Below are 25881 nucleotides of genomic sequence, written 5' to 3'. Positions count from 1 at the left end.
CTGGACAGCACACTCAGCATATATGGCATCAATTTCAGCCACCAAGTCCTTCAAAGCTTGGAGCTTCCTCAGGTCGAATTCCGGGGCCTTTCTCTTGAGGTTTAGCCTGATCCTCAGCCAACAGCAGCTCCCAACCAACCCGATTTCCATGGGCAGTCTTCACCAAAATGCCATACTGCTGCAGAATCTCTTCATCTCGGTCTGGATGACCTAGAACCACCAATGTTATCTTCAAGTAACAGATGCAGCAACTTTGTATTTACCTATCCTCAGCTCCTGCATCCAGCCTCCGTCTTCTTCAGCCTGCCTGAACTGCACCACTGTGATCTGAGCTTGAATGGCTCAGTGCCTTTTTATCTGCTTTCAAATGGTGTCGGTTTCCCCAGAAACCTGAAGTTGCTTTTTCTATTACCGTCTTAGTTTTCCTAGAAATCTGAAGCTTTAGTTTCCCTTTCAGTTAACTGAAGTTTCTGTTTCAGTTCCAGTTAGGGTCTGTTTCAAAGGATATAAAGCTTTGAAGTCATGGTTACAATCACACAGTGATGAGAGAGAGAACAGAGAGATAAGAGAGGGAGGCAATGATCAGAGAGAGAGAATGAGAAAGAGATAGATAATGATGGTAGAGTAACTCTGAACCATGGTAACTCGCAGTACAGAGCCATTCAAGGAGATTATTGATAATTTTGAAAGGACAATAGTTATATCCATTTATGGGATTATAACAATTTTTATGGGCATAAGTGATAATTACTTCTTACTGTAGGGATGATAGAAGAATGGGCCTGTAAAATAGGTTCTTCGGATATTATAGTCAGACAGCAAACAGATTTTGATTATATCTCTTTGTATGTTGCCTAGGTGATATCACGTCCCGTGTCACCACGGATACGAACACAATGAGTGAGTCATTGACAGAGAAGTTGAGCCTGCTGATGTGGTATCTGATGCGGGCGGGCTGTCTTCTTGTTTTCATGGTCAACTTGTCATTTAAGCTCACCTTTTTCACAATCATCGGGACGTTCATCATCAGCATCATCCCTAAGTACACCGGAAAGTACTATCAGGTTGATTTCATTACCTTACTGTTCAGTCTCTCTCATTCACCATTAACCACTGTGTACAATAGTGTTTAATATTTGACAGATTCCTCATTGATCACTATAAGGCTGAAGCATTTGCTATAATCTTCAGCCAGAAGTGCCGAGTGGATGATCCACCTCGGCCTCCTCTGGAGGACGCCAGCATCACAGATGCCAGTCTTCAGCCAATTCGATTCACTCCACGTGATATCAATGAACGGCTGAAGGCACTGGACACAGCAGAAGCTATGGGCCCTGACAATATTCCGGCAATAGTACTGATGGCTTGTGCTCCAGAACTTTCTGCACCCATAGCCAAGCTGCTCCAGTACAGCTACAACACTGACATCTACCCAGCAATGTGCAAAATTTCCCAGGGATGTCCTGTACACAAAAAGCAGGACAAATCTAACCCGGCCAATTACCACCCCATCAGTCTACTCTCCATCATCAGTAAAGTAATGGAAGGGGTCATCAACTGTGCTATCAGGCGGCTCTTGCTCAGCAATAACCTGCTCACTGATGCCCAGTTTGGGTTACACCAGAGCCACTCAGCTCCTGACCTCATAACAGCCTTGATTCAAACATGGACAAAAGAGCTGAACTCCCAAGGTGAGGTGAGAGTGACTGCCCTTGATATCAAGGCTGCATTTGACCGAGTGTGGCATCAAGGAGCCCGAGCGAAACTGGAGTCAATGCGAATCAGGGGGAAAACTCTCCACTGGTTGGAGTCATACCTAGCGGTGTCCTTTAGACTGGCCCCTGACCTTGGTTTGTCTTTTGTGTGACAGAAACTCTCTGCCGAGGTACAGGAGTCTCTTGCGAATGCTAATGATGTCGCAGTGGAAACCTTTTCATCCATGAAGACTGTGCGCAGCTTTGCGAATGAGGATGGTCAGGCTCGGCGATACGCTGACCGTCTTGACGATACCTACAGACTCAATAAGAAGGAGGCAGCAGCCTACGCTGGCTTCATGTGGACGAACAGTGTAAGTGACCTCCTTTCTGGTGAATTCCGATGGGGTATGGAGCTCAATGGGAGGCTCGGTGGCTGAGAGAGTTCAATAGCAAGAGTGATGCAGGCCTTTTTTAGGAAAGGAGGCTTGTTGGGTATGACTTGGAGTGACTGACGCAGGGGATGGTGTGACCGTGGGGAGTGATGATGTGATTGAGGGGGCAGTGACGGTGTAATCGAGGGGGGGAGTGAAGTTGTGATCAAGTTGGGCAGTGGTGATGTGATTGAGGGGAGGAGTGACGGTGCGATCGAGAGGAGGAGTGACGGTGTGATCGAGGAGGGGAGTGAAGTTGTGATCAAGTTGGGCAGTGATGATGTGATTGAGGGGAGGAGTGACGGTGCGATCGAGAGGAGGAGTGACGGTGTGATCGAGGAGGGGAGTGAAGTTGTGATCAAGTTGGGCAGTGATGATGTGATTGAGGGGAGGAGTGACGGTGTGATTGAGGGGAGGAGTGATGGTGTGATTGAGGGGAGGAGTGATGGTGTGATTGAGGGGAGGAGTGACGGTGCGATCGAGAGGAGGAGTGACGGTGTGATCGAGGGGAGGAGTGAGGTTGTGATCGAGGGAAGGAGTGATTGCGTGATCGAGGGGAGGAGTGAGGTTGTGATCGAGGGAAGGGGTGATGGTATGATCGAGGGGGAGGAGTGACGGTGTGATCGAGGGAAGGAGTGATGGTGTGATCGAGGGGAGGAGTGAGGTTGTGATCGAGGGGAAGCGTGACTGTGTGATCGAGGGGGAGGAGTGATGGTGCGTACGGGAGGAGGAGTGACGCTGTGATTGAGGGGAGGAGTGACGGTGTGATCGAGGGGAGGAGTGACGGTGTGATTGAGGGGAGGAGTGACGGTGTGACCGAGGGGAGGAGTGACGGTGTGATTGAGGGGAGGAGTGACGGTGTGATTGAGGGGGGAGTGACGGTGTGATCGAGGGGAGGAGTGACGGTGTGATTGAGGGAAGGAGTGATGGTGTGATCGAGGGGAGGAGTGATGGCGTGATCGAGGGGAGGAGTGAGGTTGTGATTGAGGGAAGGAGTGATGGCGTGATCGAGGGGAGGAGTGAGGTTGTGATCGAGGGAAGGAGTGATGGTGTGATTGAGGGGGAGGAGTGATGGTGTGATCGAGGGGAGGAGTGACGGTGCGATCGAGGGGAGGAGTGACAGTGCGATCGAGGGGAGAAGTGACAGTGTGATCGAGGGGGGAGTGACAGTGTGATCGAGGGGGGAGTGACGGTGTGATCGATGGGGGGAGTGACAGTGTGTTTGAGGAGAGGAGTGACAGTGCGATCGAGGGTAGAAGTGACAGTGTATTGAGGGGAGGAGTGACAGTGTGTTTGAGGGGAGAAGTGACAGTGTGATCGATGGGGGGAGTGACAGTGCGATCGAGGAGAGGAGTGACAGTGCGATCGAGGGGAGAAGTGACAGTGTGTTCGAAGGGAGGAGTGACAGTGTGATCGAGGGGGGAGTGACGGTGTGATCGAGGGGAGGAGTGACGGTGTGATTGAGGGGGGAGTGACGGTGTGATCGAGGGGAGGAGTGACGGTGTGATCGAGGGGAGGAGTGACAGTGTGATCGAGGGGAGGAGTGACAGTGTGATCGAGGGGAGGAGTGACGGTGCGATCGAGGGGAGGAGTGACGGTGTGATCGAGGGGAGGAGTGACGGTGCGATTGAGGGGAGGAGTGACGGTGTGATCGAGGGGAGGAGTGACGGTGTGATCGAGGGGAGGAGTGATGGTGCGATGGAGGGGAGGAGTGACGGTGTGATCGAGGAGAGGAGTGACAGTGTGATCGAGGGGAGGAATGACGGTGCGATGGAGGGGAGGAGTGACGGTGCGATGGAGGGGAGGAGTGACAGTGCGATGGAGGGGAGGAGTGACGGTGCGATGGAGGGGAGGAGTGACGGTGCGATGGAGGGGAGGAGTGACGGTGTGATCGAGGGGAGGAGTGACGGTGTGATCGAGGGGAGGAGTGACGGTGCGATCGAGGGGAGGAGTGACGGTGTGATTGAGGGGAGGAGTGACGGTGTGATTGAGGGGAGGAGTGATGGTGTGATCGAGGGGAGGAGTGACGGTGCGATCGAGGGGAGGAGTGACGGTGTAATCGAGGGGAGGAGTGACGGTGTGATTGAGGGGAGGAGTGACGGTGTGATCGAGGGGAGGAGTGACGGTGCGAACGAGGGGAGGAGTGACGGTGCGATCGAGGGGAGGAGTGACAGTGTGATCGAGGGGAGGAGTGACAGTGTGTTCGAAGGGAGGAGTGACAGTGTGATCGAGGGGAGGAGTGACGGTGTGATCGAGGGGAGGAGTGACGGTGTGATCGAGGGGAGGAGTGACGGTGTGATCGAGGGGGAGGAGTGATGGTGCGATCGATAGGAGGAGTGATGGTGTGTTCGAGGGGAGAAGTGACGGTGCGATTGAGGGGGAGGAGTGATGGTGTGATTGAGGGGGAAGAGTGATGGTGCGATCGATAGGAGGAGTGATAGTGTGTTCGAGGGGAGGAGTGATGGTGCGATCGAGGGGAGGAGTGACGGTGCGATTGAGGGGAGGAGTGATGATGTGTTCGAGGGGAGATGTGACAGTGTGATTGAGGGGAGGAGTGATGATGTGTTCGAGGGGAGGAGTGACGGTGTGATCGAGGGGAGGAGTGACGGTGTGATCGAGGGGAGGAGTGACGGTGTGATTGAGGGGAGGAGTGACGGTGCGATCGAGGGGGAGGAGTGACGGTGCGATTGAGGGGAGGAGTGACGGTGCGATTGAGGGGAGGAGTGATGATGTGTTCAAGGGGAGAAGTGACAGTGTGATTGAGGGTAGGAGTGATGGTGCGATTGAGGGGAGGAGTGACGGTGCGATTGAGGGGAGGAGTGATGATGTGTTCGAGGGGAGAAGTGACAGTGTGATTGAGGGGAGGAGTGATGGTGCGATCGAGGGGAGGACTGACGGTGCGATTGAGGGGAGGAGTGACGGTGTGTTCGAGGGGAGGAGTGACAGTGTGATTGAGGAGAGAAGTGACGGTGTGATTGAGGGGAGGAGTAATGATGTGTTCAAGGGGAGAAGTGACAGTGTGATTGAGGGGAGGAGTGACGGTGCGATTGAGGGGAGGAGTGACGGTGCGATTGAGGGGAGGAGTGATGATGTGTTTGAGGGGAGAAGTGACAGTGTGATTGAGGGGAGGAGTGACGGTGTGAACAAGGGGGGTAGTTACGGTGCGATTGAGGGGAGGAGTGACGGTGTGATCGAGGGGAGGAGTGACGGTGCGATCGAGGGGAGGAGTGACGGTGCGATCGAGGGGAGGAGTGACGGTGTGATCGAGGGGAGGAGTGACGGTGTGATCGAGGGAGAGGAGTGACGGTGTGATCGAGGGGGACGAGGTACGGTGCAATCGAGGGTAGGAGTGACACTGTGATTGAGGGGGAGGAGTGATGGTGTGATCGAGGGGGACGAGTTACGGTGCAATCGAGGGTAGGAGTAACACTGTGTTTGAGGGGGAGGAGTGATGGTATGATCAAGGGGAGGACTGACGGTGTGATTGAGGGGAGGAGTGATGATGTGTTCGAGGGGAGGAGTGACGGTGCGATCGAGGGGGAGGAGTGACGGTGTGATTGAGGGGAGGAGTGACGGTGCGATTGAGGGTAGGAGTGATGATGTGTTCGAGGGGAGAAGTGACAGTGTGATTGAGGGGAGGAGTGATGGTGTGATTGAGGGGAGGAGTGATGGTGCGATTGAGGGGAGGAGTGATGATGTGTTCGAGGGGAGAAGTGTCAGTGTGATTGAGGGGAGGAGTGATGGTGTGATTGAGGGGAGGAGTGACGGTGCGATTGAGGGGAGGAGTGATGGTGTGAACGAGGGGGGAGTTACGGTGCGATCGAGGGGGAGGAGTGATGGTGTGATTGAGGGGAGGGGTGATGGTGCGATTGAGGGGAGGAGTGATGGTGTGATCGAGGGGAGGGGTGATGGTGCGATCGAGGGGGAGGAGTGATGGTGTGATCGAGGGGAGGGGTGATGGTGCGATTGAGGGGAGGAGTGATGGTGTGATCGAGGGGAGGAGTGATGGTGTGATCGAGGGGAGGAGTGATGGTGCGATTGAGGGGAGGAGTGATGGTGTGATCGAGGGGAGGGGTGATGGTGCGATCGAGGGGAGGAGTGATGGTGTGATCGAGGGGAAGGGTGATGGTGCGATCGAGGGGGAGGAGTGATGGTGTGATCGAGGGGAGGAGTGATGGTGCAATTGAGGGGAGGAGTGATGGTGTGATCGAGGGGAGGGGTGATGGTGCGATTGAGGGGAGGAGTGATGGTGTGATCGAGGGGAGGGGTGATGGTGCGATTGAGGGGAGGAGTGATGGTGTGATCGAGGGGAGGGGTGACACTGTGATTGAGGGGGAGGAGTGACGGTGTGATCGAGGGGGACGAGTTACGGTGCAATCGAGGGTAGGAGTGACACTGTGATTGAGTGGGAGGAGTGACGGTGCGATTGAGGGGAGGGGTGATGGTGCGATTGAGGGGGAGGAGTGATGGTGTGATCGAGGGGGACGAGTTACGGTGTGATTGAGGGAGTGAACATGAGTGCGGGATGGCGTTGAGACCCTCGCCCGATATCATCTCATGCGATTTTGTGTCCGATCGTATCAAGCGCAGGCCCACATGCCAGCCTGAAAATCCTGCACAATGCCTTTGTGATGCTGGAGTAATTGATCCTGGCAGTGGGAGGATTTGGGACATGTCGATCTCTTCTGACTATGAAGCCCTCTTTCTCTTTCTGTTTCTCCTGCCTCAGCTCTCGGACCTGGTCCTGAAAGTCAGCCTTTTGTACTGCGGTGGTTGCCTGGTGGCAACAGGAAATGTCACAAGTGGGGATCTCGTCTCCCTCATATTCTACCAGCTGCAGTTTACCACGGCTGTTGAGGTGAGGGTCGGAGAGTCGTTAGGAGAGAATCTTCATCACTTCCACCTCCTGATGTCCAGAAACATGTAAACCTGAACACACTGTCTGAAAACCAGATGCAGTGTACATGGACAGGACATTATGTGAAAACCAGACACTGTGTACATGGACAGGACATTGTGTGAAAACAAGACACTGTGTACATGGACAGGACATTATGTGAAAACCAGACACTGTGTACATGGACAGGACATTGTGTGAAAACAAGACACTGTGTACACGGACAGGACATTGTGTGTAAACAAGACACTGTGTACATGGACAGGACATTGTGTGAAAACAAGACATTGTGTACATGGACAGGACATTGTGTGAAAACAAGACACTGTGTACATGGACAGGACATTGTGTGAAAACCAGACACTGTGCACATGGACAGGACATTGTGTGAAAACCAGACACTGCACATGGACAGGACATTGTGTGAAAACCAGACACTATGTACATGGACAAGACACTGACAGGTTGCACTGTTTTTCAAGCCATGAGACTGACTGGTCGCAAGGTGTACATGGACATGGCGCTGATTGGTTGCACTGTGTACATGGACAGAATACTGACTGGTCGCACTGTGCACATGGACAGGACACTGACTGGTCGCACTGTGTACATGGACAGGACACTTACTGGTCGCACTGTGTACATGGACAGGACACTGATTGGTCGCACTGTGCACATGGACAGGGCACTGACTGGTCGCACTGTGTACATGGAATGGGCACTGACTGGTCGCTCTGTGTACATGGACAGGAAACTGACTGCTCACACTGTGTACATGGACAGGACAATGACTGGTTGCACTGTATATGAAGCCATGAGACTGACAGGTCGCAAGGTGTACATGGACAGGACGCTGACTGGTCGCACTGTGTACATGGACAGGATACTGATTGGTCGCACTGTGTACATGGATGGGGCATTGACTGGTCGCACTATGTACATGGACAGGATACTGATTGGTCGCACTGTGTACATGGACAGGGCACTGACTGGTCGTATTGTGTACATGGACAGGATACTGACTGGTTGGACTGTGTACATGGACAGGTCACTGACTGCTCGCGTTGTGTACTTTGACAGGCCACTGACTGGTCGCAATGTGTACATGGACAGGACACTGACTGGTCGCACTGTGTACATGGACAGGACACTGATTGGTCGCACTGTGTACATGGACAGGGCACTGACTGGTCGCACAGTGTACATGGAATGGGCACTGACTGGTCGCACTGTGTACATGGACAGGATACTGAGTGGTTGCACCGTGTACATGGACAGGACACTGACTGGTCGCACTGTGTACATGGGCAGGACACTGACTGGTCGCACTCTGTACATGGACAGGACACTGACTGGTCGCACTGTGTCCATGGACAGGACACTGACTGGTCGCACTGTGTACATGGACAGGACACTGTCTGGTTGCACTGTGTACGTGGACAGGACACTGACTGGTCGCACTGTGTACATGGACACGGCTCAGACTGGTCTCACTGTGTTCATGGACCGGCTATGGACTGATCGCACTGTGTACATGGACAGGGCATTGATTGGTCGCACTGCGTACATGGACAGGATACTGACTGGTCGCACTGTGTACATGGACAGGGCACGGACTGGTTGCACTGTGTACATAGACAGGACATGGACTGGTTGCACTGTGTACATGGACAGGACACTGACTGGATGCACTGTATATCAAGCCATGAGACTGACTGGTCGCAATGTGTACATGGACAGGACACTGACTGGTCGCACTGTGTACAAGGACAGGACACTGACTAGTCGCACTGTGTACATGGACAGGACACTGACTGGATGCACTGTGTACATGGACAGGGCGCTGACTGGTCGCACTGTGTACATGGACAGGATACTGACCGGTTGCACTGTGTACATGAACAGGACACTGACTGGTCGCTCTGTGTACATAGACAGGGCACTCACTGGTCGCATTGTATATCAGGCCATGGGACTGACTGGTCGCACTGTGTACATGGACAGGACACTGATTGGTTGCACTGTGTACATGGACAGGATACTGACTGGTTGGACTGTGTACATGGACAGGACACTGACTGGTCGCACTGTGTACATGGACAGGGTATTGACTGGTCACGCTGTGTACATGGACAGGATACTGACTGGTTGCACTGTGTACATGGACAGGGCATTGACTGGTCGCACTGTGTACTTTGACAGGATACTGACTGGTCGCACTGTGTACATGGACAAGTCACTGATTGGTCGCACTGTGTACATGGAATTGGCACTGATTGATCGCACTGTGTACATGGATAGGGCACTGACGGGTCGCACTGTGTACATGGACAGGGCACTGACTGGTCGCACTGTGTACATGGACAGGGTATTGACTGGTCACGCTGTGTACATGGACAGGATACTGACTGGTTGCACTGTGTACATGGACAGGGCATTAATCGGTCGCACTGTGTACTTTGACAGGATACTGACTGGTCGCACTGTGTACATGGACAAGTCACTGATTGGTCGCACTGTGTACATGGAATTGGCACTGATTGGTCGCACTGTGTACATGGGCAGGGCACTGACTGGTCGCACTGTGTACATGGACAGGACACTGATTGGTCGCACTGTGTACATGGACAGGGCACTGACTGGTCGCACTGTGTAAATGGAATGGGCACTAACTGGTCGCACTGTGTACATGGACAGGATACGGAGTGGTTGCACCATGCACATGGACGGGGCATTGACTGGTCGCACTGTGTACTTTGACAGTACACTGACTGGTCGCACTGTGTACATGGACAGGATACTGTCTGGTTGCACTGTGTACTTTGACAGTACACTGACTGGTTGCACTGTGTACATGGACCGGATGTTGACTGGTCGCATTGTGTACATGGACAGGGCACTGACTGGTCGCACTGTGTACTTTGACAGTACACTGACTGGTCGCACTGTGGACATGGACAGGATACTGACCGGTCGCACTGTGTACATGGACAGGACACTGACTGGTCGCACTGTGTACATGGACACGGCTCAGACTGGTCTCACTGTGTTCATGGACTGGCTATGGACTGATCGCACTGTGTACATGGACAGGGCATTGATTGGTCGCACTGCGTATATGGACAGGATACTGACTGGTCGCACTGTGTACATGGACAGGGCACTGACTGTTTGCACTGTGTTCATGGACAGGGCACTGACTGGTCGCACTGTGTACATGGACAGGGTATTGACTGGTCACGCTGTGTACATGGACAGGATACTGACTGGTTGCACTGTGTACATGGACAGGGCATTGACTGGTCGCACTGTGTACATGGACAGGACACTGACTGGTCGCACTGTGTACGTGGACCGGCTATGGATTGGTCGCACTGTGTACATGGACAGGGCATTGATTGGTCGCGCTGCGTACATGGACAGTATACTGACTGGTCGCACTGTGTACATGGACAGGGCACTGACTGGTTGCACTGCGTTCATGGACAGGGCACTGACTGGTCGCGCTGTGTACATGGACAGGATACTGACCGGTTGCACTGTGTACATGAACAGGACACTGACTGGTCGCACTGTGTACATGGACAGGGCACTGACTGGTCACACTGTGTACACGGCGAGGACACTGACTGGTCACAGTGTGCACATGGACAGGACATTGTGTGAAAACCAGACACTGTGCACATGGACAGGACATTGTCTGAAAACCAGACACTGTGTACATGGACAGGACATTTTCTGAAAACCAGACACTGTGTACATGGACAGGAGATTGTCTGACAACCAGACACTGTGTACATGGACAGGACATTGTCTGAAAACCAGACACTGTGTACATGGACAGGACATTGTCTGAAAACCAGACACAGTGAACATGGACAGGACATTGTCTGGTCACACTGTGTACATGGTCAGCATAATGACTGGTCGCACTGTGTACATGGACAGGACACTGACTGGTCACACTGTGTACATGGACAAGGCACTGACTGGTCGCACTGTGTAGATGGACAGGGCACTGACTGGTCGTACTGTGTACATCGACAGGGCACTGACTGGTCGCACTGTGTACATGGACAGGACACTGACTAGTCGCACTGTGTACATGGACAGGACACTGACTGGTTGCTCTGTATATCAAGCCATGAGATTGACTAGTCGCACTGTGTACATGGACAGGATACTGACTGGTCGCACTGTGCACATGGACAGGGCACTGACTGGTCGCACTGTGTACATGGACAGGACACTGACTGGTCGCACTGTGTACATGGACAGGATACTGACTGGTCGCACTGTGCACATGGACAGGGCACTGACTGGTCGCACTGTGCACATGGACAGGACACTGACTGGTTGCACTGTGCACATGGACAGGACACTGACTGGTCGCACTGTGTACATGGACAGGACACTGACTGGTCGCACTGTGTACATGGACAGGGCATTGACTGGTTGCACTGTGTACATGGACAGGACACTGACTGGTCGCACTGTGCACATGGACAGGACACTAACTGGTCGCACTGTGTACATGGACAGGATACTGACTGGTCGCACTGTGCACATGGACAGGGCACTAACTGGTCGCACTGTGTACATGGACAGGATACTGACTGGTCGCACTGTGTACACGGACAGGGCATTGACTGGTCGCACTGTTTACACGGACAGGGCATTGACTGGTTGCACTGTGTACACGGACAGGACACTGACTGGTCGCACTGTGCACATGGACAGGACACTAACTGGTCGCACTGTGTACATGGTCAGCATAATGACTGGTCGCACTGTGTACATGGACAGGACACTGACTGGTCGCACTGTGTACATGGACAAGGCACTGACTGGTCGCACTGTGTAGATGGACAGGGCACTGACTGGTCGTACTGTGTACATCGACAGGGCACTGACTGGTCGCACTGTGTACATGGACAGGACACTGACTAGTCGCACTGTGTACATGGACAGGACACTGACTGGTTGCTCTGTATATCAAGCCATGAGATTGACTAGTCGCACTGTGTACATGGACAGGATACTGACTGGTCGCACTGTGCACATGGACAGGGCACTGACTGGTCGCACTGTGTACATGGACAGGACACTGACTGGTCGCACTGTGTACATGGACAGGATACTGACTGGTCGCACTGTGCACATGGACAGGGCACTGACTGGTCGCACTGTGCACATGGACAGGACACTGACTGGTTGCACTGTGCACATGGACAGGACACTGACTGGTCGCACTGTGTACATGGACAGGACACTGACTGGTCGCACTGTGTACATGGACAGGGCATTGACTGGTTGCACTGTGTACATGGACAGGACACTGACTGGTCGCACTGTGCACATGGACAGGACACTAACTGGTCGCACTGTGTACATGGACAGGATACTGACTGGTCGCACTGTGCACATGGACAGGGCACTAACTGGTCGCACTGTGTACATGGACAGGATACTGACTGGTCGCACTGTGTACACGGACAGGGCATTGACTGGTCGCACTGTTTACACGGACAGGGCATTGACTGGTTGCACTGTGTACACGGACAGGACACTGACTGGTCGCACTGTGCACATGGACAGGACACTAACTGGTCGCACTGTGTACATGGACAGGATACTGACTGGTCGCACTGTGTACACGGACAGGGCATTGACTGGTTGCACTGTTTACATGGATAGGGCACTGACTGGTCGCACTGTGCACACGGACAGGGCATTGACTGGTCGCACTGTTTACATGGACAGGGCACTGACTGGTCGCACTGTGCACACGGACAGGGCATTGACTGGTCGCACTGTTTACATGGACAGGGCACTGACTGGTCGCACTGTGCACATGGACAGGGCATTGACTGGTCGCACTGTTTACATGGACAGGGCACTGACTGGTCGCACTGTGCACATGGACAGGGCACTGACTGGTCGCACTGTTTACATGGACAGGGCACTGACTGGTCGCACTGTTTACATGGACAGGGCACTGACTGGTCGCACTGTGCACACGGACAGGGCATTGACTGGTCGCACTGTTTACATGGACAGGGCACTGACTGGTCGCACTGTGCACACGGACAGGGCATTGACTGGTCGCACTGTGCACATGGACAGGGCACTGACTGGTCGCACTGTGTACATGGACAGGGCACTGACTGATTGCACTGTGTACATGGACAGGGCAATGACCAGTGGCACTGTGTACATGTACAGGGCCCTGACTAGACACACTGTATATCAAGCCATGAGACTGACTGGTCATACCCTGTGCCAGTGCCTGGCATCTCATTCTTGTTCCCCTCCCCTTCATCCTCCTCGACATTTTCAATGAAAGTCATTGCTCTGAGCTGACAGACTCTCCCAGTCTTCCGCCCCCGTGTTTGGGGGGAGGGGGAGGTGCCTCACAATTGATGGTGTGTCCTGAAGGAGCGGGGAGGGTGGAGGTTTTGGGAAGGCCTCTAATGAACTGCCTGGGCTGGGAATCCCTCAGTTTAGATGGTGTCTCCTGCCTCCCTGTTTGTTCTGAAGGGATGTTCCTGTGAGGTGTCTGACTTGTGAAGTTATCTCCAATCATGTTAGCTGTCCTAACATTGCTTCTCTCTGTGCCTGGCGCCAGGTCCTGATGTCAGTCTACCCAAATGTGAAGAAAGCTGTCGGGGCCTCGGAGAAGGTTTTCGAATATATGGATCGTACGCCTGGCCTTTCCACCGTGGGGTCCCTTGCCCCTGACAGGCTGAGAGGCCACATTGAGTTCAATGATGTGACGTTCGCCTACCCCACGCGAGCAGACACCCCAGTGTTGAAGGTACGGAGGCTCTTTGGTGTCACTTCACTCTGTGGGAATGCAATGGATTGGTGAGGGAATGCGAGAGGCTGCACGAACCAGGGGGTCACTGATGAGATAGATGGAGAGAGAGATAGGAAGAGAAATAGAGAGAGAGAGAGATAGAGGGATAGAGATAGATAGGGAGAGAGATAAGTAGAGGGAGTGAGAAATAAAGAGACAGAAAAAATAATTCCAAATCCTCCTGGAATTTTGTCCTTTATCCTGAGGGCTGGAATACAGAGGAGTGGAAGTTATGTTCCAGCTGTATAGAGCTCTGTTTAGACCCTGTCTGGAGAACTGTGTTCAGTTCTGGGCACCGCACCTCAGGAAGGATATATTGGCCTTGGAGGGAGTGCAGCGTAGATTCACCAGAATGTTCCTGGGCTAAAAGAGTTAAATTTTGAGGACAGATTGCACAGACTGAGCTTGAATGTAGAAGCTAAGGAGGCATTTAAAAAATTGATAGGGTCAATAGAGAAAAAATATTTCCTCCGACGGGAGCAGTCCAGAATAAGGTGGGGAGTGGGGGGTGCGGCGGCTAAACGTTAAATTTAGATGTAAACTGTTCAGGGGTGGCGTGAGGAAGAAATTGTTCACACAGAGGGTAATAGAAATATGGAACACTCTCGTCCACCCCAACTGTCCTCCAGAAAAACCATAGCGCTGGAAGTCTAATCGAAAATTCAAAATTGGAATTGGTGGATTAGTCTTAGCTGAGGTTGTGGAGGGTTATGGAATAAAGGTGGTTCAGTGAAGTTAAAGATCAGCCATCATCTTACTGAAGAATGAAACACTCGAGGGGCTGAATGGCCTCCTCTTGTTGCCATGATCCACCAGCAGGAGGAACATGGGAAACTGACACAAACTTGTAATGATACCTGATGCTTCCTCTTTTCAGAATGTGTCCTTTGAGCTGAAGCGAGGGGAGATCACAGCCCTGGTGGGTCCCTCTGGTGGGGGGAAGACTACCTGTGTGGCTCTGCTGGAGCGATTTTATCAACCACAGTCTGGAAAGATTCGGCTGGATGGGAAACCAATTGAGCAATATGAACACAAATATTATCATAACAAGGTGAGTGACAGAGTGTAGTGTACACAGGGACAGTGACAGGGTGTAATATACAGAGGGACAGTGAGAGAGTGTAATATACAGAGGGACAGTGAGAGAATGTAATATATACAGGGACAGTGATGGTGTGTAATATACAGAGGGACAGTGAGAGAGTGTAATATATACAGGGACAGTGATGGTGTGTAATATACCCAGGGACAGTGAGAGAGTGTAATATACACAGAGACAGTGAGAGAGTTAAGTATACACAGGGACAATGAGAGTGTGTAATATACACAGGGTCAATGAGAGGGTGTAATATACAGAGGGACAGTGAGAGGGTGTAATATACACAAGGACAGTGATAGAGTGTAATATACCCAGGGACAGTGAGCGAGTGTAATATACTCAGGGACAGTGACAGAGTGTAATATACACAGGGACAGTGAGAGAGTGTAATATACACAGGGCAGCAACAGAGTGTAATATACACAGGGACAGTGAGAGCGTGTTATATACACAGGGACAGTGAGAGAGTGTAATATACACAGGGCAGCAACAGAGTCTAATATACACAGGGACAGTGACAGAGTGTAATATACACAGAGACAGTGAGAGATTGTAATATGCACAGGGACTGTGACAGAGTGTAATATGCACAGACAGCAACAGAGTGTAATATACAGAGGGACATGTAGGGACTGTAATATACACAAACACAGCGACAGAGTGTAATATACACAGGGACAGTGAGACAGTGTCATGCACACAGGGAGAGTGAGAGAGTGTAATATACACAGGGACAGCGACAGAGTGTAATATGCACAGGGACAGTGAGAGAGTGTAATAGACACAGGGACAGCGACAGAGTGTGATATACACAGGGACAGTGAGAGTGTGCAATATACACAGACACAGTGAGAGAGTGTAATATGCACAGGGACTGTGACAGAGTGTAATATGCACTGGAACAGTGAGAGAGTGTAACATACACAGACACAGCGACAGAGTGAACTATACACATGGACAGTGAGAATGTGTAATATACACAGACACAGTGAGAGAGTGCAATTTACATAGGGGCAGTGACAGAGCATAATTTACACAGTGTGAGTGAGAGAGTGTTATATACAGAGGGACAGTGAGAGAGTGTAATATACACAGGTACAGCAACAGAGTGGAATATGCACAGGGACAGTGAGAGAGTTTAATATACACAGACACAGTGAGAGAGTGTAATATACACAGGTACAGTGACAGAGTGTAATGTAGACAGAAACAGCGACAGTGTGTAATATACACAGGGACAATGAGATAGTGTAATGTACACAGGGATAGTGACAGATTGTAATATACACTGGGACAGTGAGAGTGTGTACTATATACAGGGACAGTGAGAGACTGTAATATACACAGGGACCGTGGCAGAGCGTAACATACACAGGGAGAGTGAGAGAGTGTAATATACAGAGGGACAGTGAGAGAGTGTAATATAGACAGGGACAGCAACAGAGTGTAATATGCACAGGGGGAGAGAGTTTTATGTACACAGACACAGCGGCAGAGTGTAATATACACAGACACAGTGTGAGAGTGTAATAAACACAGGGACAGTGACAGAATGTAATATACACAGGGACAGTTACAGAGTGTCATATTCACAGGGACAGTTAGAGAGTATAATGTACACAGGGATATTGACAGAGTGTAATATGTACTGAGACAGCGACAGAGTGTAATATACACAGGACAGTGAGAGAGTGTAATATACACAGGGACAGTGACAGAGTGTAATATACACAGGGACAGTGAGAGAGTGTAATATACACTGGGTCAGTGAGAGAGTTAAATATACATAGGGAAAGTGACAGAATGTAATATACACAGGGACAGTGAGAGAGCGTAATATGCACAGAGACAGCAACAGAGTTTAATATGCATAGAGACAGCAACAGAGTGTAATATGCACTTGGACAGTGAGAGAGTGTAACATACACAGACACAGCGACAGAGTGTACTATACACAGGGACCGTGAGAGTGTGTAATATACACAGACACAGTGAGAGAGTGTAAAACACACAGGGACAGTGACAGAGTGTAATGTACACAGGGACCGTGACAGAGCGTAATATACACAGACACAGTGAGAGATTGTAATATATACAGGGACAGTGGCAGAGTGTAATTTGCACTGGGTCCTTAACAGGGTGTAATATAGACAGGGACAGTGAGAGAGTGTAATATACACAGACACAGTGAGAGAGTTTAATATACATAGGGATAGTGAGAGAGTGTAATATACACAGGGACATTGATGGAGTGTAATATAGACAGGGACGGCATGAGAGTGCAATGTACACAGGGATAGTGACAGAGTATAATATACATAGGGTCCGTGACAGAGTGTAATATACACAGGGACAGTGACAGAGTGCCACATGCACTGAGACAGTGACAGAATGTAATATACAGAGGGACAGAGAGTGTAATATACACAGGGACAGTGACAGAGTATAATATACACAGGGACAGTGAGAGAGTGTAATCTACTCAGGGACTGTGACAGAGTGTAATATACATAGTGACAGTGAGAGATTGTAATATACACAGGGACAGTGACAGAGTGTAATATGGACTAATACAGCGACAGAATGTAATATACACAGGGACAGTGAGAGAGTGTAATATGCACTGAGACAGCGACAGAGCGTAATATACACAGGGACAGTGACAGAGTGTAATATACATAGTGACACTGAGAGATTGTAATATACATAGTGAAAGAGTGCAACATGCACTGAGACAGCGACAGAATGTAATATACAGAGGGACAGTGAGTGTAATATACACAGGGACAGTGAGAGAGTGTAATCTACACAGGGACAGTGACAGAGCGTAATATACATAGTGACACTGAGAGATTGTAATATACACAGGGGCAGTGAGAGAGTGTATTATGCACTGAGACAGCGACAGGGTGTAATATACACAGGGACAGTGACAGAATGTAATGTACACAGGGACAGTGACAGAATGTAATATACACGGGGACAGTGAGAGAGTGTACTATATACAGGGACAGTGAGAGAGTGTAATCTACTCAGGGACTGTGACAGAGTGTAATATACATAGTGACAGTGAGAGATTGTAATATACACAGGGACAGTGACAGAGTGTAATATGGACTAATACAGCGACAGAATGTAATATACACAGGGACAGTGAGAGAGTGTAATATGCACTGAGACAGCGACAGAGCGTAATATACACAGGGACAGTGACAGAGTGTAATATACATAGTGACACTGAGAGATTGTAATATACATAGTGAAAGAGTGCAACATGCACTGAGACAGCGACAGAATGTAATATACAGAGGGACAGTGAGTGTAATATACACAGGGACAGTGAGAGAGTGTAATCTACACAGGGACAGTGACAGAGTGTAATATACATAGTGACACTGAGAGATTGTAATATACACAGGGGCAGTGAGAGAGTGTATTATGCACTGAGACAGCGACAGGGTGTAATATACACAGGGACAGTGACAGAATGTAATGTACACAGGGACAGTGACAGAATGTAATATACACGGGGACAGTGAGAGAGTGTACTATATACAGGGACAGTGAGAGAGTGTAATATACACAGGGACAGTGACAGAGTGTAATGTACACAGGGACAGTGACAGAATGTAATGTACACAGGGATATTGACAGAGTGTAATATGCACCGAGACAGCGACAGAGTCTAATATACACTGGGACAGTGAGAGAGTGAAATATACACAGGGACAGTGACAGAGTGTAATATACACAGGCACAGCGACAGAGTGTAATATACTCAGGGACAGTGAGAGAGTGCAATATACACAGGGACAGTGAGAGAGCGTAATATACACAGGAACAGCGACAGTGTGCGCTATACACAGGGAAAGTGAGAGAGTGTAATATGCACAGGGGCTGTGACAGAGTGTAACATGCACAGAGGCAGCATCAGAGTGTAATATAGACAGGCACAGTGAGAGAGTGCAATATACACAGGGACAACGACAGAGTGTAATAATGAACAGGGACAGTGAGAGAGTGAAATATAAGTAGACACAGCGACACAGTGTAATATACACAGGGACAGTGAGAGAGTGTAATATTAACAGGGACAGTGACAGAGTGTAATATGCACAGAGACAGCAACAGAGTGTGATATACACAGACACAGTGAGAGAGTGTAATATACACAGGACAGTGAGAGAGTGTAATATACACAGGGACAGTGACAGAGTGTAATATACACAGGGACAGTGAGAGAGTGTAATATACACTGGGTCAGTGAGAGAGTTAAATATACATAGGGAAAGTGACAGAATGTAATATACACAGGGACAGTGAGAGAGCGTAATATGCACAGAGACAGCAACAGAGTTTAATATGCATAGAGACAGCAACAGAGTGTAATATGCACTTGGACAGTGAGAGAGTGTAACATACACAGACACAGCGACAGAGTGTACTATACACAGGGACCGTGAGAGTGTGTAATATACACAGACACAGTGAGAGAGTGTAAAACACACAGGGACAGTGACAGAGTGTAATGTACACAGGGACCGTGACAGAGCGTAATATACACAGACACAGTGAGAGATTGTAATATATACAGGGACAGTGGCAGAGTGTAATTTGCACTGGGTCCTTAACAGGGTGTAATATAGACAGGGACAGTGAGAGAGTGTAATATACACAGACACAGTGAGAGAGTTTAATATACATAGGGATAGTGAGAGAGTGTAATATACACAGGGACATTGATGGAGTGTAATATAGACAGGGACGGCATGAGAGTGCAATGTACACAGGGATAGTGACAGAGTATAATATACATAGGGTCCGTGACAGAGTGTAATATACACAGGGACAGTGACAGAGTGCCACATGCACTGAGACAGTGACAGAATGTAATATACAGAGGGACAGAGAGTGTAATATACACAGGGACAGTGACAGAGTATAATATACACAGGGACAGTGAGAGAGTGTAATCTACTCAGGGACTGTGACAGAGTGTAATATACATAGTGACAGTGAGAGATTGTAATATACACAGGGACAGTGACAGAGTGTAATATGGACTAATACAGCGACAGAATGTAATATACACAGGGACAGTGAGAGAGTGTAATATGCACTGAGACAGCGACAGAGCGTAATATACACAGGGACAGTGACAGAGTGTAATATACATAGTGACACTGAGAGATTGTAATATACATAGTGAAAGAGTGCAACATGCACTGAGACAGCGACAGAATGTAATATACAGAGGGACAGTGAGTGTAATATACACAGGGACAGTGAGAGAGTGTAATCTACACAGGGACAGTGACAGAGCGTAATATACATAGTGACACTGAGAGATTGTAATATACACAGGGGCAGTGAGAGAGTGTATTATGCACTGAGACAGCGACAGGGTGTAATATACACAGGGACAGTGACAGAATGTAATGTACACAGGGACAGTGACAGAATGTAATATACACGGGGACAGTGAGAGAGTGTACTATATACAGGGACAGTGAGAGAGTGTAATCTACTCAGGGACTGTGACAGAGTGTAATATACATAGTGACAGTGAGAGATTGTAATATACACAGGGACAGTGACAGAGTGTAATATGGACTAATACAGCGACAGAATGTAATATACACAGGGACAGTGAGAGAGTGTAATATGCACTGAGACAGCGACAGAGCGTAATATACACAGGGACAGTGACAGAGTGTAATATACATAGTGACACTGAGAGATTGTAATATACATAGTGAAAGAGTGCAACATGCACTGAGACAGCGACAGAATGTAATATACAGAGGGACAGTGAGTGTAATATACACAGGGACAGTGAGAGAGTGTAATCTACACAGGGACAGTGACAGAGTGTAATATACATAGTGACACTGAGAGATTGTAATATACACAGGGGCAGTGAGAGAGTGTATTATGCACTGAGACAGCGACAGGGTGTAATATACACAGGGACAGTGACAGAATGTAATGTACACAGGGACAGTGACAGAATGTAATATACACGGGGACAGTGAGAGAGTGTACTATATACAGGGACAGTGAGAGAGTGTAATATACACAGGGACAGTGACAGAGTGTAATGTACACAGGGACAGTGACAGAATGTAATGTACACAGGGATATTGACAGAGTGTAATATGCACCGAGACAGCGACAGAGTCTAATATACACTGGGACAGTGAGAGAGTGAAATATACACAGGGACAGTGACAGAGTGTAATATACACAGGCACAGCGACAGAGTGTAATATACTCAGGGACAGTGAGAGAGTGCAATATACACAGGGACAGTGAGAGAGCGTAATATACACAGGAACAGCGACAGTGTGCGCTATACACAGGGAAAGTGAGAGAGTGTAATATGCACAGGGGCTGTGACAGAGTGTAACATGCACAGAGGCAGCATCAGAGTGTAATATAGACAGGCACAGTGAGAGAGTGCAATATACACAGGGACAACGACAGAGTGTAATAATGAACAGGGACAGTGAGAGAGTGAAATATAAGTAGACACAGCGACACAGTGTAATATACACAGGGACAGTGAGAGAGTGTAATATTAACAGGGACAGTGACAGAGTGTAATATGCACAGAGACAGCAACAGAGTGTGATATACACAGACACAGTGAGAGAGTGTAATATACACAGGACAGTGAGAGAGTGTAATATACACAGGGACAGTGACAGAGTGTAATATACACAGGGACAGTGAGAGAGTGTAATATACACTGGGTCAGTGAGAGAGTTAAATATACATAGGGAAAGTGACAGAATGTAATATACACAGGGACAGTGAGAGAGCGTAATATGCACAGAGACAGCAACAGAGTTTAATATGCATAGAGACAGCAACAGAGTGTAATATGCACTTGGACAGTGAGAGAGTGTAACATACACAGACACAGCGACAGAGTGTACTATACACAGGGATCGTGAGAGTGTGTAATATACACAGACACAGTGAGAGAGTGTAAAACACACAGGGACAGTGACAGAGTGTAATGTACACAGGGACCTTGACAGAGCGTAATATACACAGACACAGTGAGAGATTGTAATATATACAGGGACAGTGGCAGAGTGTAATTTGCACTGGGTCCTTAACAGGGTGTAATATAGACAGGGACAGTGAGAGAGTGTAATATACACAGACACAGTGAGAGAGTTTAATATACACAGGGATAGTGAGAGAGTGTAATATACACAGGGACATTGATGGAGTGTAATATAGACAGGGACGGCATGAGAGTGCAATGTACACAGGGATAGTGACAGAGTATAATATACATAGGGTCCGTGACAGAGTGTAATATACACAGGGACAGTGACAGAGTGCCACATGCACTGAGACAGTGACAGAATGTAATATACAGAGGGACAGAGAGTGTAATATACACAGGGACAGTGACAGAGTATAATATACACAGGGACAGTGAGAGAGTGTAATCTACTCAGGGACTGTGACAGAGTGTAATATACATAGTGACAGTGAGAGATTGTAATATACACAGGGACAGTGACAGAGTGTAATATGGACTAATACAGCGACAGAATGTAATATACACAGGGACAGTGAGAGAGTGTAATATGCACTGAGACAGCGACAGAGCGTAATATACACAGGGACAGTGACAGAGTGTAATATACATAGTGACACTGAGAGATTGTAATATACATAGTGAAAGAGTGCAACATGCACTGAGACAGCGACAGAATGTAATATACAGAGGGACAGTGAGTGTAATATACACAGGGACAGTGAGAGAGTGTAATCTACACAGGGACAGTGACAGAGTGTAATATACATAGTGACACTGAGAGATTGTAATATACACAGGGGCAGTGAGAGAGTGTATTATGCACTGAGATAGCGACAGGGTGTAATATACACAGGGACAGTGACAGAATGTAATGTACACAGGGACAGTGACAGAATGTAATATACACGGGGACAGTGAGAGAGTGTACTATATACAGGGACAGTGAGAGAGTGTAATATACACAGGGACAGTGACAGAGTGTAATGTACACAGGGACAGTGACAGAATGTAATGTACACAGGGATATTGACAGAGTGTAATATGCACCGAGACAGCGACAGAGTCTAATATACACTGGGACAGTGAGAGAGTGAAATATACACAGGGACAGTGACAGAGTGTAATATACACAGGCACAGCGACAGAGTGTAATATACTCAGGGACAGTGAGAGAGTGCAATATACACAGGGACAGTGAGAGAGCGTAATATACACAGGAACAGCGACAGTGTGCGCTATACACAGGGAAAGTGAGAGAGTGTAATATGCACAGGGGCTGTGACAGAGTGTAACATGCACAGAGGCAGCATCAGAGTGTAATATAGACAGGCACAGTGAGAGAGTGCAATATACACAGGGACAACGACAGAGTGTAATAATGAACAGGGACAGTGAGAGAGTGAAATATAAGTAGACACAGCGACACAGTGTAATATACACAGGGACAGTGAGAGAGTGTAATATTAACAGGGACAGTGACAGAGTGTAATATGCACAGAGACAGCAACAGAGTGTGATATACACAGACACAGTGAGAGAGTGTAATATACACAGGACAGTGAGAGAGTGTAATATACACAGGGACAGTGACAGAGTGTAATATACACAGGGACAGTGAGAGAGTGTAATATACACTGGGTCAGTGAGAGAGTTAAATATACATAGGGAAAGTGACAGAATGTAATATACACAGGGACAGTGAGAGAGCGTAATATGCACAGAGACAGCAACAGAGTTTAATATGCATAGAGACAGCAACAGAGTGTAATATGCACTTGGACAGTGAGAGAGTGTAACATACACAGACACAGCGACAGAGTGTACTATACACAGGGATCGTGAGAGTGTGTAATATACACAGACACAGTGAGAGAGTGTAAAACACACAGGGACAGTGACAGAGTGTAATGTACACAGGGACCTTGACAGAGCGTAATATACACAGACACAGTGAGAGATTGTAATATATACAGGGACAGTGGCAGAGTGTAATTTGCACTGGGTCCTTAACAGGGTGTAATATAGACAGGGACAGTGAGAGAGTGTAATATACACAGACACAGTGAGAGAGTTTAATATACACAGGGATAGTGAGAGAGTGTAATATACACAGGGACATTGATGGAGTGTAATATAGACAGGGACGGCATGAGAGTGCAATGTACACAGGGATAGTGACAGAGTATAATATACATAGGGTCCGTGACAGAGTGTAATATACACAGGGACAGTGACAGAGTGCCACATGCACTGAGACAGTGACAGAATGTAATATACAGAGGGACAGAGAGTGTAATATACACAGGGACAGTGACAGAGTATAATATACACAGGGACAGTGAAAGAGTGTAATCTACTCAGGGACTGTGACAGAGTGTAATATACATAGTGACAGTGAGAGATTGTAATATACACAGGGACAGTGACAGAGTGTAATATGGACTAATACAGCGACAGAATGTAATATACACAGGGACAGTGAGAGAGTGTAATATGCACTGAGACAGCGACAGAGCGTAATATACACAGGGACAGTGACAGAGTGTAATATACATAGTGACACTGAGAGATTGTAATATACATAGTGAAAGAGTGCAACATGCACTGAGACAGCGACAGAATGTAATATACAGAGGGACAGTGAGTGTAATATACACAGGGACAGTGAGAGAGTGTAATCTACACAGGGACAGTGACAGAGTGTAATATACATAGTGACACTGAGAGATTGTAATATACACAGGGGCAGTGAGAGAGTGTATTATGCACTGAGATAGCGACAGGGTGTAATATACACAGGGACAGTGACAGAATGTAATGTACACAGGGACAGTGACAGAATGTAATATACACGGGGACAGTGAGAGAGTGTACTATATACAGGGACAGTGAGAGAGTGTAATATACACAGGGACAGTGACAGAGTGTAATGTACACAGGGACAGTGACAGAATGTAATGTACACAGGGATATTGACAGAGTGTAATATGCACCGAGACAGCGACAGAGTCTAATATACACTGGGACAGTGAGAGAGTGAAATATACACAGGGACAGTGACAGAGTGTAATATACACAGGCACAGCGACAGAGTGTAATATACTCAGGGACAGTGAGAGAGTGCAATATACACAGGGACAGTGAGAGAGCGTAATATACACAGGAACAGCGACAGTGTGCGCTATACACAGGGAAAGTGAGAGAGTGTAATATGCACAGGGGCTGTGACAGAGTGTAACATGCACAGAGGCAGCATCAGAGTGTAATATAGACAGGCACAGTGAGAGAGTGCAATATACACAGGGACAACGACAGAGTGTAATAATGAACAGGGACAGTGAGAGAGTGAAATATAAGTAGACACAGCGACACAGTGTAATATACACAGGGACAGTGAGAGAGTGTAATATTAACAGGGACAGTGACAGAGTGTAATATGCACAGAGACAGCAACAGAGTGTGATATACACAGACACAGTGAGAGAGTGTAATATACACAGGACAGTGAGAGAGTGTAATATACACAGGGACAGTGACAGAGTGTGATATACACAGACACAGTGAGAGAGTGTAATATATACAGGGACAGTGACAGAGTGTAATTTGCACTGCGTCCGTAACAGGGTGTAATATAGACAGGGATAGTGAGAGAGTGTAATGTACACAGGTATAGTGAGAGAGTGTAATATACATAGACACAGTGAGAGAGTTTAATATACACAGGGACAGTGACAGAGTGTAATGTACACAGGGATAGTGACAGAGTGTAACATGCACTGAGACAGCAACAGAATGTAATATACACAGGGACAGTGACAGAGTGTAATGTACACAG

General features: G+C 48.6%; 1 protein-coding gene across 1 annotated transcript in view; it reads left to right on the top strand.

The window, feature by feature from the left end:
* tap1 (transporter 1, ATP-binding cassette, sub-family B (MDR/TAP)) overlaps window positions 1-14935 on the top strand; it is a gene marked incomplete at its 3' end in the record, with an annotated part of 31444 nt that extends 16509 nt beyond the window's left edge. Inside the window, exons 5-9 of the mRNA XM_078535797.1 lie at window positions 859-1064; window positions 1871-2068; window positions 6858-6986; window positions 13654-13842; window positions 14762-14935. Coding sequence (XP_078391923.1) covers window positions 859-1064; window positions 1871-2068; window positions 6858-6986; window positions 13654-13842; window positions 14762-14935 — 896 coding nt within the window. The remainder of the gene's footprint in view (window positions 1-858; window positions 1065-1870; window positions 2069-6857; window positions 6987-13653; window positions 13843-14761) is intronic.
* Window positions 14936-25881: the final 10946 nt, after the last annotated feature.

This window comes from Cetorhinus maximus, unplaced genomic scaffold (genome assembly GCF_964194155.1).
Source record: "Cetorhinus maximus unplaced genomic scaffold, sCetMax3.hap1.1 HAP1_SCAFFOLD_659, whole genome shotgun sequence".
Lineage (NCBI taxonomy): Eukaryota > Metazoa > Chordata > Chondrichthyes > Lamniformes > Cetorhinidae > Cetorhinus > Cetorhinus maximus.
This window is presented reverse-complemented; position numbering and strand designations above follow the sequence as displayed.